This window comes from Lissotriton vulgaris, chromosome 11 (genome assembly GCF_964263255.1).
Source record: "Lissotriton vulgaris chromosome 11, aLisVul1.2, whole genome shotgun sequence".
In the NCBI taxonomy this organism is placed as follows: Eukaryota; Metazoa; Chordata; class Amphibia; order Caudata; family Salamandridae; genus Lissotriton; species Lissotriton vulgaris.
This window is the reverse complement of record NC_141699.1, coordinates 279,179,166-279,199,962: the sequence shown is the minus strand read 5'-3', so window position 1 is coordinate 279,199,962 and position 20,797 is coordinate 279,179,166. Positions and strand designations below refer to the sequence as shown.

Below are 20,797 nucleotides of genomic sequence, written 5' to 3'. Positions count from 1 at the left end.
GCAGCGCCAGCAGGTCCCGACGAAGATGTAGGTTGCAGAGGGCCGCGGCAGCGCCAGCAGGTCCCGACGAAGATGTAGGTTGCAGAGGGCCGCGGCAGCGCCAGCAGGTCCCGACGACGATGTAGGTTGCAGAAAGCCGTGGCAGCGCCAGCAGGCAGGACGATGATTCACAAGGCAGGGCTGCGGCAGCGCCAGCAGTCCGTCAAGGATGAGTTCTTCAAGGTGTCTCTCGACTCCAGGATACAACTGCCTTCCTGCTCTGGAGCTGCCCCAGTTATAGGTCTGGCCTCCTTTGATGTCCGGACCCTCGCTCTTGGAGGTCGGGAGGTCCGGGATGAGGGAGTCCAGACACCCAGCAGGGGGGTGGAGCCAGCGCTCGGGGAGGTTGGGGGTGATCGGCACCTGGCGGGGGAGAGCCATCGACACTCCTCTCTCCCATTGACCTGCCAAGTGGTCCGTTCACCTCCTGGGTGGATGGTGGTGCCTCGATGTCGGGGCCTGGCCAGGCCCAGGGTTGGGGTCGAGCTGAGGGCACGTGGCCTCGTGGTGCAGTGTCCAAGATGGCGGCTGGGCCGGGGCAATGCTGCTGATGGTGGCCCGGGCCGGCCGATGTCGTGGTGTTCGGGGGCAGGCGTCCCGTTGGGGACGGGTTGCAGGTTGCTTCTGTGGGTTGGCGGGGTGGTTCTTCTGGTGACACCGGGAGAGCCGGTGCTCGAACCTTATTATGCGGGGAGGGAGTGGCCCCTTCACGAGGCCTGTCCAACAGAAACCCATACTAAGAAAGAGTTCCAACGATTGATTGCCAGAAGAGAAACAAATGTAGGTTAGACTTTTCACAAGGAAGGTGGGGAGGGGCAAGATTAAGCTTTGAAACAAAAAGTAGGTTTTATGAATGTAGTCGGTTTCAAGTGAAAGTAGGTAAGAGATGGTAATCCATCGATTAACACAAATGAAATTAAAATTAACTGAAAGAAAGTAATAAGAAAATTATGACAAATAAAGATAAGCTAGAGAGATATGCGTAGTAGGGGGTGAATGGAAGAGTTTACAAAAAATTAAGAGAGTCTAAGTCTCAAGCCGGGGAGTTCAGCAGATTGAGAACAGTATTCGAGCCAATGGAAGATGACAGTCGAGATGGTAATATTAGTTGTTGAAAGGTCAGGGAAGAGTGCATTTTACAGATGTATCAAGCTAGAATCTACAAGCAGGAGCAAAAAAAGAGTTGTGATTGGAGAAAGAACCAGACTCTCAAACTGTAGGCAAAAGCAAAGATGTCCGAGAACTTGATATGAAGGGAGAAGTGCATTAATAAAAGAAAGGAAAGAACATAATTTTTATATGAATCGCATCAAGATGGAGAGAACAAGATCACATCAGTGCTGAAGTGGAAAGAGAGCAGTGGAATTGGTGCCATTGAGCTAGAAATTGTAGGGTAGGAGCTCTTTGGATAGAAGTGAGAAGTTAGACCTTGTGAAAATATAATAGAAGCAGACGCAAAGATATTGGAGGACACTCAGCAGGAGGAGTGAGTTCAAAGTTTTCTCAGACCAAGATGAGCTGAACAGAACACGTCTAAAGCTCAGGAAGGAGGACTAGGGAAGGGATATGGTAAGAACTGCTACATTGTAAATTCTGCATTTCTACCAATAATGTTTAATGATTATGGGCCCGATTCACAGAACTAACTTAAGACAAAATCCTACACTTACTACCATTTTGGTATTCACAGAAGGCACTTACTCATTTCGGTATTCACAGAAGTCATTTAGGAGTCCTAAAGTTAGGAGTACTAACTTTACTACTCCTAAACTGAGAAAAATCCTAACTTTAAGACTTTCGATATTCACAGAAGGCATTTAGAAGTCCTAAAGTTAGGACTCCTAACTTTAGGACTCCTAAATGACTTCTGTGAATACAGAAATGAGTAAGTGCCTTCTGTGAATATCAACATGGTAGTAAGTTGAGGATTAGTTTTGTGAATCGGGCCCTATGATGCTAAATTTGTGACATATGAGATATACCTGCTGATGTTTTGGCTGATTCTTAAAAAAAAAAAAAAAAAAAAAAAATTGTTTACTTAGACCTGACGAGGAAGAAAAGAAAACTAGGATAGCGTGAGTACCAAAAATGCAAACATAGGAGAAGAGAACGGAATAGAGTGCACATGTGTGTCGAAAGCAAGGAAAAAATAGTGGTGGGATGAGGATAAATATTTTTTTTTAAAGAGTGGTATTAGTGTGGATCTTATATTGCTTCTTTCAGCGTAATTGTCTTTCATACAGCCTTCTCTCTGGCCTCCTTTACTCTTCACCTTCCCTAATTTCATCCTTTCCTTCTTTTAGGCCGTGTTGCCAGGGCTGGCCGGAGTGGCACTGCCTACTCATTGGTTGCGATAGATGAGATACCGTACATCCTTGATCTGCACCTGTTCCTGGGGCGCCCTCTAAAGCTGGCTAATCCTCAAGACCAATCAGCAGGTAAGAATAAAGCTTCCCTGTGGCCTGGTCTGGGCAAGTGGGGGCATATGGGAACTGTGCCCGCAACTGGCAGAGGAGTGGAAGGATTTTGCTATTAACATGTAACTACTTGGCCCCGTGGGCAAGCGTTTTGCAAGAGGAAACCATTCTAAACTACTAGGCTGGTGATGTTAGTGGTGCATGGTTAGTGCAAGACAGCCCCTGCTGGTTAATGTCCATTATATGGGTTCTCATCCTGCTTTGCTGTTTTTCAGACCCTGATGGAGTGATTGGCAGAGTCCCACAGAGCATCATTGATGATGAGGAGTCCCTACTATTAGCGGATCACGAAGCCTCATTAGACCTGCAGAATCTGAAGAGGGTGTCTGAGAATGCCTACAAACAGTATCTCAAGTCCCGACCTAACCCGTCACCAGAATCTATCAAGCGTGTCAAGGAAACCGATTTCACGTCTGTGGGCATCCATCCCCTTTTCAGTAAGGAACTACCCCTTTGCCTTCAATGATGTGCATGCGCTATTACTAACAACCAGCACTAATGCGACGTTCTCTGCACCGTTCTTTAGACGCCATCACCTTCGCAATACAGCTTCCAGAATCAGTGCATATTACTGCCCCATGGCCAGTACTCCTGCACCATGGACTTCCCCAGAGACTGCATTCTCATCCACCACCTCCCACTCCTCCACAGCCAAGGCACTTGCCACAGTTTCTGAAGCTTCTCTGCAGTTTATGTCCCAACACAGATTTCTACAGACCTTTTGGCACTCTTCCACTGTTCCCAACAGCCCCTCCTCAGCCAGTGCTTCAGCCCTATTGTCTCCAACTCCCAAAGGCCAGACTTCCAATGCTATTGCATATAGTGCTCAATTGTGAGAAAAGCTTTACTGCTCAGGCTTTTTCTCCTTAAACCCTTGTAGGAAGCGCTAACTGTATCACTGTCTTTTCTAACAAAGGTTCAGATTTGATGGAGGAGGAGCTGGAAAGACTGAAATTTGTGGACTCTATTAAGAACTACCGATCAAAAACGGTGAGTATGTCTGCAGAATGAAAATCCATGCTTTTACCTCGCAGTGTTTAAAAACACTTCTTTAACAGATTGCTTGGCTCGTTCACATTCAGCATTGGGTCCTGCTTTCGGAAGCATGATGATTTGAAAAATCTTTCTTTATAGGTCTTGTTGAGACCGCTTTAGCTTGCCTTGGAGACCTCACGTAACCAATACTTTAAGAAGTAAATGCAAGAAGTAGTACGGATAGAGGGAGCTTTCACTCATCTCACTTCTACCATTGGCTTTCAGGGCTTTTTTCATATATTGCTTTGGCTCGAATTGACTGTCCTTCAAGGCCATTGGCATTTCATTGCTGATTACATTGATGTGTAGCTTGTAATTTGACTGTGTTCTTTGCTTTATTTACGAAAATAATGATATTTTATTGCAGGTTTATGTTTTTTTTTCTTAAGCAAGTGTGTCCTGTTTGTCTTTGCAACTGGCTAAGTCTATGCACTAATAACCCCTGCACGTTCATTTGTTTAACTTTGCTGTAATTATATTGTTGGGTTTACTGCTTTTTTGTTCACAAAGTAAACATTTGTGCTCAAATAGGCTTTCTTATAGATGCATTGAAAATATTGTCCATTGCCCAAATCATCTTCTAGGCAATAATTTGCTGTTTATCCTTTTAAGTTCACCGTATAATGCTCATATAGAAGGGAGCAGCTTAGGTCTTCTAATGCTATCCGTTAAAAAAAAGGCCCTAATCGCAGGTTTCATATTGTTGTACCCCAAGAGATTGCTTCATATTCGTATTTTATTTCTAGGTCCTCTTGGGGCAACACTTAAAACTTGCCTATTATCAAGCCCTTCCCCTATTAAAAAGCGACAACAGTTTGTTTTGCCGTTACATGATGAAAAAAAATGCTTGTTAATTTCCCATGATCAACAGGCACCGTTGAACTTCAGCCAATTGATGTCACATAATTTTTAAAAGTCTTAGCCCACCATATCCATCTTTACCTCTTTTCTTTGTATCTTTCTGGGAGATCTCTGAACAACTGGATCTATGAGGCCTTGCTATGTGTTCAGATGTTCTTTCAAAACCATATTGCCGTTGGTAGTCACTTTTGCCTTTTCAGTTTTGACCTATTGGCATGTAGCACGCCTGGAGACAATTAATTACATTGGTATTCCATGATAATGGGCATAGAGCAGAAAGTGACAGACAATGTCACTTTTTCTTGCCTCACATTCTGCTGTCTGTATAAAGTGCTTCCAGTGCTTCCATTGCCATTTTGTCATACTGCAGTGCAGATTGTTGTAAACATGAGACAGTAATACTCTTTTATGTTAATGACTGGTTCACTATTTTTAAACAGGAGGCACTGCCATGGTGTGCTTATTGCACAGAATGATTTTCCAGTCATTCCAGGTCCAGATTATAGTATAGTCATCATGTTCATGGCCTCCGGGGCGAGACTCCGCCCTCTCTGGGTATATTCTTTGCTGTTCAGTGTGTATGAGATGGGTTCTTTGTGTGATTTTATGATGTGGTCATTTAATTCTAGAGTTACCTTATGTCTTAGTAATGGCCTGGTAGGCGGTTGTACACCACAGAACTGAGAACCACAAAATGCAACTGTAAACGTCTTGTAAGGAAATGGCGCACCAGCAAGAGGACCCCAGACCGAGCTACATTCAAGACATCCCTCAACCAACACCACCAACTCCTGACAGAAATGAAAAGGACCACATCAAAGCCAGTTCTAACTACAGAAAAGAGCTCTTCAACATTGTCAGATAGTTCTCCAACCCCTCAGCCACTGAAAACCTCAACATCCCTTCCCAGGAACTCTGTGAGACCCTGGAGGACTTCTTCAACTACAAGCTCTCCACTAGCTACAAAACCTTAGAACCCCAACCCACTGTCCCCGACATCCTCAGCCTCTTCTCTCCCACAGATGGAAACCCCAACCACCTGCTCACCACCTGGGACCACACAAACCACCACAGCCATCATGAACTCCGTCCACTCAGGAGTCCCCACAAACCCTTGTCCTCCCCACATCTTCAACCTCAGGAGCAAGATGATCAGCAATGTGCCTGAAGAATGGAAACGCGCAGAAGTCAAACCCTTCTCAAGAAACCATCCGCAAACCCCCGCGATCTCAAGAACTACTGTCTCATCTCTCTGCTCCCCTTTTCCGCCAAAGTCCTCAAAAATGCCATCAACTGCCAACTCAGGTAACACCTGGAAAACGAAAATCTTGTGGACAACAAAGAACCTTCCTAGTCCGAAAAGAAACAGAAGCCCTGATCCTCATCAACCTTTCAGCAGTGTTTGACACCGTATCCCACCACACCCATACCAAGAGGCTTCACCATATTGGAATCCAAGGAGATGCCCTCAAATGGATTTCCTCCTTCCTCACTGAAATAGCCTAGAGAATCCACCCACCATCTTGCACCTCAGAACATAAGAACATCATCTGCAGAGTCCCTCAGCCCTACACTGTTCAACACCTGCATGACCCCCCTAGCCAACATCGTCAGAACCCGTGGACTAAACATCATATCCTATGCCACCCAGCTCTTCCCTTCGCTATCAGTAGACCCCTCCATCACTATGGCCGACATTTGCCATCACCTCACACCTCCTGAAAAGACTGCAGACCATACAGAATTTTCAGCCAGACTTATCCTTGACCTCCCAAAGTGGACCCACATCACCCCCCACCTCAAGAAGCTCCACGAAGAGATATCCGTTCAAGATGCTGATACAAAGCCCTGCACAACTAAGGACCAGCATCATCAACCAACGCCTGAACTTTCATCAACCCTCCAGACAACCGCACTCCGCCTCCCTCTCTCACACCCTGCACCTGCCAAAGCAACAGTGAAGGATGCTCCTTCTCCTACCTCGCTGCAAATTTGCGGAAAGACCTTCTGTGAGAAGGTGGCCTGATATGCAGTGCTCACTATTCTAGTGAACACTATGTATCAGTCCAGCAACCCTTATTGATGATTGGTTGTAAGTCAACCTTATAGACCAGCTATCCTAGTAGCGTGGATACGAGCAGGCTAAGGCTAAAGACTCGAGAGGGCGTGTTAAGCCAGCTGTTTACCACACATATACCCCTTGAACACCAAGTGAAAGGACACCACACAAGTGTTATGAAAATAAACAGTTATTTATTAAGAATCACAACAGCCCTGTACTCTTTATGAGGACATGGTACTAAGCACAAACCAAAACTCTTATCAAAATACTTAAGTTAGCACAGTATATACAAATGCCCGAGGGGCACGGAAAACCATATACTTGAAAAGTGGAATGCGAAATTACTAGCAGGTAAGTACAGTACTAATAGGCTTTGGAATCGCTAGGACTTGACTATAGAATCGTTAGATTACTTCTAGGAGACCCAGGGGACTCGGGTGCAGAGTGTGCACTCTCACGCGGGATGCGGGACAAAGTCTATGGTAGCTAGAATTTGCAAAGTTAGTGTTCTCGGGCGAACCCGACCTGGTAGGAGGAAAACGAAAGTAGATTCTGACCCTTGGATAGTGAGGCTATGCTGGGGCACCGAAATGCCGAAGTTACCTAGCCCAGGGGCTGCAGCTGCATAGGACTCAAAGGACGTCGGGAATCCTCGTTGACGGACCAGGAGCCTGGAAGAAAGAAGTTGCTGGCAGGCGACCAGTGAAGAAAGTTCGGTGGATCCAAGCCTAGATCGATGGAAGATGACACCTGAAAGCAGAGGGGACCAAGTTCGAGACTACTAGCCAGTAGTCAGTGGGCACCAGGAGGGCACCGGATGGTAGCCACCTCGACTAGGTGAGTGGGTGACGCTGTACTCGGAGATCTCACGGACCAGGAGGCGTTGTCGGCGACCAGGAAGGAGGATCGAGCTGTCCCACGAAGATAGAAGCTGTCGGCGTCGCTGGACCCAGGATTGGGCAACAAAGCCTTGGCAAATTCAAGCCCACGCGGTGGACCTAAAATGGCGTCTGGAGTGGACCAGGAGGGTCCGGGCTGCCTCTCTTCAAGAAGGAAGCAAGGGCCAGTCTGGAGCAACCAGACCAGCAGCAGTGATGTCGTCGGGCGTCGCTCAGAAGGCCACAAGCCAGCCGGCTAGTAGCCAAACAACGCGGTGCACAGCAAACAGCAGAAGGGCCCCACGCAGATCGTGGAGATGCAGGGAGGCTGACCTTGGGTGCTGGAGCTGCGCAGGGTTGGGGCTTCTCGGACCCCAAAGCACTCACCAGTGGAGGACACGGTGGGCTTGTTGTAAAGATGTCGTGCAGTCTTGGCGATCGTCGGTCCCTCGAGGTCTCGTCGCACTCACGGTTCTCAGCTTTGCTGTAGAGGTGAGTAGAGGTCAGAGGTGCCAGGGAAGCCGGGTCTCGTCGAGCTGGGTCGTCGGATTCGTGATGAAGGACTTGCAGCAGACCGCAGTGTTCTTTAGGATGGTGCCTGCGGATGCAGGGTGACTACTCCTTAGCCACAAGGGAGAATCTTGATGAAGAAATCTTGAAGTCCTTTTGAATAAAGTCGTGTCTCGATTCCAAAGATGATCTAATTTGAACAGGGGGCCCACTCCTATCTTTATACTAAAAAAGGGGGCTGACCCGGTGACTAGGTCCTGCCTTTGGGTGGGACCAGGAGGGGGGAGGTTACACCCCTCTCCCCTGCCGGACTTCCCCAGGCCAGGGGCTGGTGTGCCCCTGGAACTGGTTCTGACTGGCCTATGCGTAGTGAGCACCGGGGTGCCACTCAGCAGTCACCTTCCTGAAAAGCCCTGCCTACCCAGGATACACAAAACCATGTCTGGGATGGTGCTAGCACCGCCCCGGACAGGAAACCCTTTGTCCAAGCCTCCCTTGCTGGAAGGACTCCCAGCAGCAGGAGGTCAGACTCGTGTCTGTGGTGGCAGCATCCATTTTGTGGAGCTGAGGCTTTAGTTAACTTTAACCGGGGTTCACAGTTACATACATGTCGTGTCCCTCTAGAAGGGTGGAATGCTAACCCCGTCGCCAGAATTGGCGAGGGGTTAGTATTCCAATTCGTATGACACCTTACTCGACATGTTTTGATAAAGCAATACCAAAGATAGCATTTAACCGCGAGGATTATAATGCACTTAAGAGTATATGGTATGCGATATCATGGGACAGCTATTAGGACTTGGTTCCGCAAGCTGCAGACAGGCTCAGCTCATGCCAGAGCACCATCTCACACGATTCCAAGCACTCTGCCTTCAGGATTGTCAAGGCCGGCCATAGGAGTGACTGATAGGAATCTGTGTGTCCATTTTAGGGTTAGGTATAGTTATACTACACCTACAGCAAAGGGTGATTACACGACTTTGCCCCAGCTGTCATGCAGCCAGTTGTGTCAAATTTAGGAGGCCAGCCAGGGGTGGCATAATACATGCTTCAGCCCCTGGCAGCCCTGGGTACACCCATGCCCTGAGTTACAGGGTCTGATAGGGTGGCCCAGTACCAATTGGAAATGCACCTAGGGTACATGGAATCCATTTTAAAGAGAGAGCAGTAGGCCTGGGGTCCTGATTGGCAGGGTCCCAGGTCGACTATGTCCAAAAGCAGCTAAAACACAGGGCAAAAAGTTGGGGGCAACCATAGTCAGGATGTACCTTCCTACACCTTCCCCACATTCTTTCTTCTTGGTCAGTTCCTGCCAGTAACCTTGGTTTCATTTGGCTTTAACCACTAGTGAACGTAACTGGCAACATGTTTTAAGGACTCTATTTCACAAAGTGACTCCTCACGGCCCCCTATATCTGTTCAATAGAGTGCCCAGTACATGTGACTCTTGGCATCTCAGGAAATTCTACCCTTGTTTATTTTGCTGCCAGCATCCAGCATGTGAATGCAAAAGATTGTCCTCTCTGAAGACGGCACTGTTTGTGTCTAACCAAATCCTACGAATCTTATCATTTTCACCCATGCTCCATTTCTACAAAGCCACACTGAAGCCATCTTGTCACTACAGCTTCTTTTATAATTTAGGTATATGCAATAGTAGTGCATCATTATGTTAACCCAAATCACCACAATTGCACGGTCTGTTTATTCTCATATACAAAACTTTAAATTGACCAGGTAAGGCAACACACGCATCATCCTGAACAAAGACTTGAGCTCTTCATGTTGATCCGTATGATCCAGCTTCTTAACTCCAGACTTGTCCTTCAACCAATCCACTGTTTCATAGGTATAATAAACATAATAGAATTGTGAAGCTGGTATTTCCAGGATTCCTTGTTCATAAGGCCTTTTCAGAATCACATGCTTCTCAGCCTAATACTGGACCATAAAATTGAGCCTTCTGGAGTACATTGAATTGCTTTTGGGCAGCTTAGCCGTCATTCTATCTAGGGCATATCATGAAAAAAGGAGTGAGGTGTTCCTTGTAACTCGAGAGTTTGAGAAATACGCCAAATAGCCAAAACAAAATACTCTCAAGGGGAAAGATTAATATTACCATTTGTAGAAAGCATTGCAAATTATTTTACAATTTAAATTAATTCACAATACGTGCAGGAGTATATCCTAAAGGTGAAGTAAATGTGTTGTTTATAAAAAAACAATCAGTAGTTCAAAAGCATAAAAGTGTATCACATATGTAAATTTTACAAAACAAGTGAATACAAAGAAGAACACTTTTTTATTAAAAAACAAAAGAAGACCTACTGATTCAAAACTATTTTCCGTAAATTGTAAGGTCCTTGTACAATAGTTACATAGCAATGTTCAGTTATAGCTGATATGAATAGAGAAGCCATATTTCTTGGTGAAAAACAAAGAAGTGATTTTCAATTTTTAGAAACCAGCAGCTTTGTATGTTCCTGTTTTTCATCGAGTGGTCATGTGGCTTGTTTGAGTTCTTGAAGCGTTTCAGTCCAAAATGGATTTGACCGGTCTCCTCAGGACTTTCACAAAGACCTGTGAGTAAAACAGTGTACACAGAGAAGTCATTCAAAAAGAGGACATCTTCAATGCACCAATTAAAATTGGACATGGTTTTGATGTTAAGTGTCTATGTAGTCACTGCCATATGGTAAATGTGTGTGTCAAACTTCTGTGCTTCGTTGATGCAGGCAATCAGTGTGGAGGAATGGTCTCATCCCAATGAGTCCATAAGAGTCTCCTAAAAATCCACATTCTGCCTCACTTAAGCTACCAAGGAGAAGTAGTGGGTTCCCTCTCACCAAAGGCAGTATGCATGGAACAGGTGACTGGATTACTTAGTGAGGTACAAACAAACATTCTAGTTTTCTAGTTACGGTATCCCGCATCGGCTCTGTAACCTCTGGCCTAACCTAACTGATGGAGCACAAAGCGAGAGGCTGTTCTGCTAGTAAACCTTTTAGGAAAAAAAATTGCTGATTCAGCACTGAAGGGATAGTTCTGGACATATTACTTGATGCAGAGCCAAAACTCTACCGAGCCTCTGACTGCTGTGATAGCTGAGGAACTCAAAGGACTCTAGCCTGACAACGACAGGGCTCCTATATATCCAGTCGCCCCAAGCACGGGAGATAAGTTTCATGTTTGTGTACTCCATGATTCCCCCTCCTAAACCCACTCTCTGGTCTAATGTTACACCAGGAAGTTCCAGTACAAAGCTCAGAAATTGAGCACAACACCCTCTGCTTCGCAAAGATACACAAGAGGATCTCCACACCTGTATAAGGACCCAGAATTCACTGAGCAATAGAAAGACCCTATTTTAGAAAGATATCATGTTAACCTCTTCACTGCAGCGTGAATTCCGCTGCATTGCTGGACATTCCAATCGTGGGCGTGGTCATGGCGGCTCCTGCCTGTCATGATCACACACCCACCGTGACTAATGACGGCCGGGGGCCATTATAAGCATGGAAGAGGTTAAGACATCCCCACAAGGTGACACCTGAATATCACACGGTTATAGTCATGGCAATAGAACACCAAAGTGTCCCAATACATGTGTGTAAGGAACGTGGATTATTAGTTGGGATGGTGGTGAGCCCTCACCAAGTAATAATATCACTATTCTGTGTCGTTTGCAGTTAGGGTTCTTTAAATGCTTCCACTCTACTGCTTTAGAAGAATGGGTACAATCTTCTTGCAACTTTATAGCACTATAGAGCCACATGATCTCATCACATCGCCCGTGGAAGTGAGCATATGTCAATTTGTTTTCAAAATTCACAGACAGAACCCTGCTTTGTATTTCTGTACTAACACCTGTGGGGGACAAACAATTTGAGATGGAGTCTGCCTCCTACTGTTAATTTCAGGGGAGGTGTCACAACTCGATACCAAAATATCTTCTTTGAAGAAAAACAACGTGCAATGTCTGAGCCCAACACTAGATGGCAGGAGTATGCAGAGCATGTGAATCTACAGCCCTACAACCTGTAAACCGATTGTAACAGGGAAGTAACTTCTTCCCTGCCCATATAAATTGTGTATTTTCTTCCACTGGGGTCAGTTCAATGCACAGGATTATTCAGCCAGTGGAGCTTGAAAGTTCACTTCTGGCTAGCTATCTTGTTGGCTGCAGCCATAAAATCTCTATAACAAGAAGCGTTTCACATTATTATATCATATTTCCAATAATAAACCACTTCCTTGCATAAACGCTGCCCACACTCTAACCAGCTAGAGATAATGGTAAGGGAGGGATGTAATGAAGAATAGTGAAAAGTTGCCCAACTACAGAGTATTTTTCAGCATGTGAGGCAATGTTCTTTCCTCTTCTGGCATTTCTAAGGTCCGTTTTAAGTGTTTCTCCTCCAGGTGGTCACCAAGGGCAGTCCTAAATATTGGGTCACCCTTCACCCCATTTTGCTTCTTGAAGCACCATTGTCACATGAACCCTTATGTATTTCATTCCCTTCTAAAAGTCTCAATATTCACCTGAGTAGAGCTGATGCTTCCACTTTTAGCTCCCTTCCAATGCCCTATTCATCTTTCTGCCAGGCGATCTCTCCTAAAAGCACCTCTCTTCCTCTGTTCCTTGTCCTCATTTGTACTGCTCTTGAGGTTAATAGGAAAACTGGGCCAGTGTGATCAGTCAGGCTCTTGGCATCTCAATGGAGTTGGATGTCAGTGTGTTTACTTGCTTGTTTTAAGATAAAGATGCTTTTTCCTGTATTCTTTATATCCTCCTCGTGACTCTAACATCATTCTTATTCTACCCTCCCTCATTTTGTAATATCTTGAGTGGCCTGTCACTCTCTTCCTTTCAGTGCATTGTTCTTTTTACACTTTTTAGGTCGAGCCTTTACCATTCCGCAGGAATGGGAAATGGGGAGAATTCAAGTTGGCTATTTTCTCGTCAAACCAAAGGGCTTTCAGCCCGCGGTTTTCATGCAGTGCCCGTCAACATGCACGCGCATCGCATGCAAGCCCAGCCCAGTCCTCCCCTCATTCACGCCCACCCACCAGGCTCTCCCGCCCCCATCAGGCTTCTCTCCCAATCCGCATGCAAGCCCAGCCCAGTCCTCCCCTCATTCACGCCCACCCACCAGGCTCTCCCGCCCCCATCAGGCTTCTCTCCCAATCCGCATGCAAGCCCAGCCCAGTCCTCCCCTCATTCACGCCCACCCACCAGGCTCTCCCGCCCCATCAGGCTTCTCTCCCAATCCGCCTGCCTCCCCTCGCGCATTCACGCCTCCCACCAGGCTTTCCCGCCCCCATCCGGCGTTTCATTTTTTTTTTGTTTGTTTCTGGTGCACGTCGCGTTTCTCCTGTCCGAGTGCTCGTTTTGGCTTCCCAGGTTGTTTACTGATATATTTGTCTCAACAAATCCCCTCCATTTTAACGGAAAGGTCTGGAATAGTTGTATGTCTGAGATATGCGGCTTTCGAGGGGAGGTTTATTCATGAGTTCTACAGTGTCTGGATGTTCAGACAACAGTTTTGGTGTTTGTTTATCCTGAGAAACCGCAGTGTATGCTGGTAACTTTTATATAACCTGGAGTTCACAGAGCGTAAAACGCTTGCGAGGTCGACTCGTCTCGTGCCTTTTATCATTCAGGCCACGGCGCATAAAGTGGAACTTTTGATTCAATAAACAATAAAAATCGTGACTTTTCCGTAATACATTTTGAACTTCAAGCATGCGTAATTACCATGTAAATCCCGACATTCTAAGTTTTAAAAGATCTTTTTGAAAAATAAAACATTTATTTTGAGCTAAGCACTAGCTATCATCTGCACTGTAGTCTATAAATACAGTCAGCTTTTCTTATCTCCCAATGGCAGCGACCTCTCCAAGTATCTGTACTACACGGCACGTCTGGCTTCTAGGAGACTTTTCGCAAATTAGAAAGTTCAGCTCTGTATAGATGCGAGATAATTGTTTTATTTCTGCCATTTACTTTAACAGTTGCATATACAAGTGTAAGACTCTAACGCCACCTGGAGCCGAAGTCAGAAAGAGAGAACTTTCTTTTCCGCCTTCATCCTTTATGTAGTCACATATTTAAAGCGGCAGTTCTTCGAAAATGATGCACTTTCTTGCCACCAGCACATCAAAGGGCTTCGCCCAGCGTGCGCTCAGCGGCTTCTCCTCCCCTAATTAATCATGGCTGGCCGGCCGTGCTTTCAGTTTCCCGGCCGCTCTTAACGCTTGTTTTTTTGTCCGGGACCCCTGCTGTTTCCGCCCTCTGACCACCGTCTGACAGAACCACAGTATTTCCAATATAAATGCTGTGGTGCTGGACAACAGTTTGTTGTAATTTATACCTGTCCCGCTTCTTTTCATTAGAATTTTTTTTATTTACAGTCTCCTTCAGCACGTCGCAGTTTGTTTTCCTTGCACCGCCCCTTCTTACAGTCCCTTTAACCATTTTGGTACGGCAGCGATGGAGTTGCTCTGCCCCAACTAGCATGTTTTTGTTAAGCCTCCAAATGTGCAGCACAAACACGGCGTACAAAGAGATTAACGTGTTGCCTGGAGCACATTTCGGGAAGAACATTAAATGAAAGTTCAAACCCACTTTATGGTACCGTAACTTGCTTTCACTTGTTTTCTTTGTTTCCAGTGCTATTTTAGAGCTTTGTGCAAACTACACTTGCGGTTTTCACTCACACGTACTACCAGTATTTTGCTAGTAATAACTTTGAGGGAATAGCATATTTTTGTTTTCTAAATAGCATGCACCCTCAACCCCTCACTCACCCTCACTCACCCTCACTCATCCTCACTCATCCTCACTCACCCTCACTCACCCTCACTCATCCTCACTCATCCTCACTCACCCTCAACCCCTCACCCTCACCCACCCTCAACCCCTCACCCTAACTCACACTCACTCCTCACTCATCCTCACTCACCCTCAAACACCTCACTCACCCTCAACTCCACAGTCACCCTCACACGCACTCACCCTCAACTCCTCACACTCACACTCACACACTCACACCCCCTCACTCACACTCACACACACTCAATGACAATAACTCACACTCAGACTCACACACCCTCACGCTCACACACCCTCACCATCACACCCCATCACCCTCACACCCCCTCACTCACACTCACACTCAATGACAATACCTCACACTCACCCTCACTCACCCTCAACGCCTCCACCTCAACTCCTCACCCGCACTCACCCTCAACACCTCAATCACCCTCAACACCTCACCCTCAACACCTCACCATCACTCACCCTCAACACCTCACTCACCCTCAACTCCTCACTCACCCTCAACACCTCACTCACCCTCACTCTCACTCATCCTTACTCACCCTCAACACCTCACCCTCATCTACGCAACGCCACTCATCTACTAAAAGACACTCAACTACGCAACGCCACTCAACTACGCAATGCCACTCAACTATGCAACGCCACTCAACTATGCAACGCCACTCAACTATGCAACGCCACTCAACTACGCAACGACACTCACACATGCAACACCACTCACACATGCAACGCCACTAAACAACGCAACACCACTCAACTACGCAACGACACTCAACTACGCAACGACACTCAACTACGCAACAACACTCAACTACGCAACAACACTCACACATGCAACGCCACTCACACATGCAACACCACTCACACATGCAACGCCACTAAACAACGCAACACCACTCAACTACGCACACATGCAACGCCACTGCCACATGCAACGCCACTCACACAGGCAACGCCACTCACACAGGCAACGCCACTCACACAGGCAACGCCACTCACACAGGCAACACAAATCACACAGCCAACGCCTCACACACAGGCAACACCTCTCACACACGCAACGCCACTCACACACGCAACGCCACTCATACACGCAACGCCACTCACACACGCAACGCCACTCACACACGCAACGCCACTCACACACGCAACGCCACTCACACACGCAACGCCACTCACACACGCAACGCCACTCACACACGCAACGCCACTCACACACGCAACGCCACTCACACACGCAATGCCACTCACACACGCAATGCCACTCACACACGCAACGCCACTCACACACGCAACGCCACTCACACACGCAACGCCACTCACACACGCAACGCCACTCACACATGCAACGCCACTCACACACGCAACGCCACTCACACACACAACGCCACTCACACACGAACAACACTCACGTTGCCAATTGATCGTGCAGTACGACAGGTGGAACTATTACAATGGCAAATAACAATGCCTTTCACTGTTATCATTTAGAATACATAAAGGGCTTTGTCATTTACACAACCAATAGCTCAAACTTTCCTACTGCGAGACCTATTGGCAACGCCAGTGCTTGTTCCAGCTAGTGATCCCCCTTTAACTTAATAATATTCAGAATACTCCCAGGCTCCAAGCTATACCTTAAATACAATTTTGTTTTAAAATGTATACATTACTTGAAATGTTTTTTTTGTGGTTTTTTTTCAAATCTTTTCTTTCAATTGGGACATCCTACGAATATCAAAGTTACATGAAAACAGCTCTATTCCCCTGAGAAGTGAGTGACTGTCTTCAGATTTTCTAACTTGGGTGCAGCTCTGTGTAGTCGAATGGACTCTGTCATAGGATCAACTTTACCTACGTTCTTATGTCTAACCCTTTCACAGCAAAATAGAATATTTGGGTTTTCACAAACTTTCTTCTTCTCACAGTGTTTTTTTTGTTCTCCCCTTAGGGGTTTTCTCGAAACTTAAGAAACATTCCCCTGTTTTAGTGAGGAGAAGCTGTACATGGCAGAGCATTTCAGAAGGCGAGGTTTAAGTCAGGGGCTCTTTGAGTACTGCTAGCAATGTCGCGGGAAAATGCTAGGTGTAGAACGGCGCTCCTGTGGCATGTGATCAGACCATGACGTATCCATGCCTGGTGGCTGTGCTGCAAAAAGGAAAGTAGTGCCTTCAGACAGAAGCGATGAAGCTTTAGTTGTGCAATCACTCTGAAAGTGCCTGCCTTGCCCCAACACAGGATAAGACCAAGAGGATTCAATTGCAAAGTTACCCTGGGGAAACCAAGTCGCTGTTGCCTTCATTCACCCCTGCACAATTCCACTACGTTTCTAAATTGCCCCAACCTGATCTAATGCACTTGTTCATCTGTCTTTTTGTGGTATAGAGGCACTCTCTTTAGGGCTGACTAGGGTTCAGACGCAACCTACTTTAGGGAAAGTTTGGCACTGAGTGGGTCTACACTAGTTTAGGGGGCTCATTCCTTTGCAAGAAGATAACCTAACATAAACATAATGCGTATTTGTAAAGTGCACGCTCACTCTAATGCTGAATAACAGATGTTTGTTACCCAACCCAATGATACTCATTTTATTGATCTCAGAAAGATGAAAGGCTGAGTGGACTTGCTGGGATTTGAACCTATGATCATGAGGTTGAACACCGGTTCCTACACGGTACACATTAGTCCACTAAGCCACCAGATGAGCAGCCCGCTTCCTTCATTTGGTGTGAGGTGCACAAGGAATTTGGAGTTGTTCTTGGAAGCAAGAGCTTTTAAAATATATTTCAGTGCTCATGCTTCTTGCTCCCGCACTCTAAAACAAAAATAAGATCTGTAACATAGAGGTTGTGTACTTTGGCATCATGGGCTTTCACTCAACATTGCAATGAGTCCTATGGTATTTGCATATAATCAACGCTTAAAGTAAAACTTTTTCGTTTATGAAGCAACAATCCAGGCACAACCATTAGGGGTGGAATAATGCACAGCAGATTAATCTAACATATCGTCAAGCTCAAAACTATTGTTACAGTTAAGTAACTAGTCTCTTAGACATTAGGTCTCTCAAATGTACTTAACCCCCTTAAGGTTCCATTGAGACCCTTTAGGGCAAGTTGACAGATTTGGAAGGAGTGCCTCAGTATATCCTTGCCTCTTTGAAGACTCCCCCGATAGCCCTTTACCCTTTTCATACTATATGCTTATGGAAGTTATCAGATTTAACATTCAGGTGTAGCAGACTAACCTCAACAATAGAACCCAAAACTTGATATCTTTATTTGCCCCAGTATTGGAACTTCCATAGATTCCCATGCTTCTATATTATTCCCCGTCGTTGGAATGGGAGTCTCGGTAACAAAATAACATAGCAGTAGGTACAAAAGAGAAAGAAAAAGGCCTAGCCCTCATTCCCTTTTTTATCAAATCCGCCTCTTTTTGTAAAAGAGACCAAACAAAGCATCAGCCAATCAGAAGAGCCTCACCCCATAGAAACCTCCTGAAGGAACCTCAGAGCCTCAGATTTTCTACTGCACGTTGTGCTTAGGGAGTCTCCTTTGGAGCTCTGCTCAATCTCTACTCTTCAGATGTTTTTCTTCAGGATTTCTCTTCAGGATTGTTAGCTGTTCCTTCCAGGATGTCTGAAAAGGAAAAGATGGCCATTTTCAAGCCATGTTCCACCTGTGGCAAGAAAAGCCTTTTTGTTGAGTGTAAGCATAAAGATTGAATCTACTGCCTCTATCCTGATCATAAGGCCGCGGATTGCAAGATCTGCTGCACCTTTTCAACCAAGACCCTCTAAGATCGTGAGGGTAGGCTTCTTACCTGGCTTCAGAAGTTGAAGTCCAGAAAGGACACAGTCTCCAGTGACCGTGAGGACTCTTCAACAGCGTCATCGACTAGGTCAGTCAGAAGGGGTAGGGGTTCCCCTTCTCCTTCTGTGGAGCATCCTTCTAAGGCCTCAAAAAAGACCCCCAGAGAGTCTGAGAGCCAAGGTTTTGTTGAATCTCCTCACCATGGTGAAAAGGAGAGGGTAGGACCATCTACGCCTTCTTCGGGTGTGAAGACTGATCCAGCCTTCAAAAAACCCTCTTCTCAGTCTTCTGGAAAGTCTGACAGAAGTTCCAAGTCGTCGACGATGAAGGCTCGTCGACGAAGGCTCCATCGGCGAAGAAATTGAAGCCTAAGCTGAAAATGGTACTGTCTGCGGGCTCGTCCACGGGACAATCGACGTCGACGGGATCGTCGACAAAGATGGAGTCGTCGACGGCAGTTATAGCGACGTCGACGAAGGGGTCGACGACGACAGAGTCGACGACAACGGCGATGACGAAATGTTCGGCAGGAGCGTTGACTGCATCGACGACGCCCATCTCGTCGTCGAGTGTTCTTTCATCGACGACGCCTATTCCGTCGACGAAGCTGACGACGGCAGTATTTTCAACACCATTGTCGACAGGATCGTCTACTATTTTATCGTCGGAGAAAAGAATTACGATTTCTATGACCAGAATTACACCGGACATGACATCTCCTAGGAGAGTTACCCCCTTGCCGCCAGCTCTACTTTTAGAGGAGGATGAGGATGAATCGGAGGATGATGATCAGGACTCCTATGGCTATGCAAACAGTCCATCCCAGCTTCTGGTTAATTGCCAGGAGACAGATTCTGACGGAGAGTACAACCAGGAATGTGGTTATCGTCATCATTCTGCCCAGCTAGGACAGTACTCGAGACAAGATATGGTATCCGTACCATCATCTTTATTACAGGACCTTCACAACATGCTGCAGGAGTACAAGTCTAGATGTTCACATCCTGCTCCGGTTCCGATTGCACAAGCCATGCCTGTCCCTGCGGCTCCAGCAACGGCTGCTCCCGAATTGCCGGCCCAGGTGTCATCTCAGCCACAGACACAGACACCGGTTCCACAGGAGCCTTCAATACCATTGGACACCCATGATGATTCCTCGGATGAGGATCAAAATTTTGATGACGGAACTGGTCAAGGTACAGAATGGGATGAATATGTCATCCCAGACCCAGTATCTCCATGTCCGGATCCGGTGGACTCCCCGCCAGCGGATATAGGGGGGTTTCATAAGCTAATGGAGAGAGCGGCTGGCAGATTCAAACTATCAATGCCTTCGGTTTCCACCGAATGTTTTCTGTATGATTTTAAAGAACCTTATAAGAAGACAACAAGATCTATCTCTATTGTCCAGCATCTTTCGGATGAAGGCCTTAAAGCAATGAAAAATCCAGCGACGGTGGTCCCTGCACTACCGCGCCTCGACAAAAAATACAAAGCGCCTGAGGATGGTCCGGTGTCTTTGACGGGACACCCAAGACCAGACTTGGTTATTTCTCAAGCGGCACAAAGGAAGTCGCGCAACCCCTCAGCTCCTTTGACAACTCCTCCAGTTAAAGAGAGCAGGAGGTTAAACAATGCCGGTAAGAGGTTCTCTTCAATGGCAAGTCCTCTGGTGTGGGCAGCAAATGCCTTAGCGATATTGGGCAGATACTATGGTGTGATGTTTCACCGTACTTGGATCAACTTCCTCCAGAGTCAAAGACAGAAGCAAAAAAGGTTTTGCAAGAAGGGGAGGCAACATCAATGAAAATCATTGACTGTGCCATGGACATTGCCACGGCGGCTTTTCGTTCTTTGGCTTCGTCGCCAGGGATGGCTTAAGGCGACCTGGTTTAGACCCGAAATCCAGAATAAGATCCTGGATCTACCATTATTTGGAAAATTGAAAGATGACACTCTCCAAGACATTAAAAAGGATTCTGAGACCGCTAGTCTCTGGGTACGCTTCAGGACCGTAAAGCTCCTTTTAGAGGTTCCAAAGGAAAAAGCACCACCTACAGAGGCTCTTATCAGCAGCAAAGGTATTCATCATATGGCTCAGGTTCGCAACAGTACCGCCAACCTTATCAGCAAAGGCAGGGCCAGTCCTCGCATTACTCAAGACCTAATAACAGAGGGAAGCAGGCTCGCCAAGGACGTGATACGTCCAAGAAACAATAGCGGCCTCCTGACTCTTCCTACTGTGCCCACCTCCGCAAGATCATCATCAGTAG

At 46.5% G+C, this 20,797-nt stretch overlaps 1 protein-coding gene across 2 annotated transcripts in view; it reads left to right on the top strand.

The window, feature by feature from the left end:
• The window catches only part of DDX54 (DEAD-box helicase 54), a 194,491-nt gene that overhangs the window by 156,466 nt on the left and 17,228 nt on the right, over positions 1-20,797 (top strand). For both annotated transcript variants that reach the window (XM_086943245.1, XM_086943244.1), the window contains exons 12-14: positions 2,343-2,477; positions 2,732-2,953; positions 3,433-3,506. In XM_086943245.1, coding sequence (XP_086799371.1) covers positions 2,343-2,477; positions 2,732-2,953; positions 3,433-3,506 — 431 coding nt within the window. The remainder of the gene's footprint in view (positions 1-2,342; positions 2,478-2,731; positions 2,954-3,432; positions 3,507-20,797) is intronic.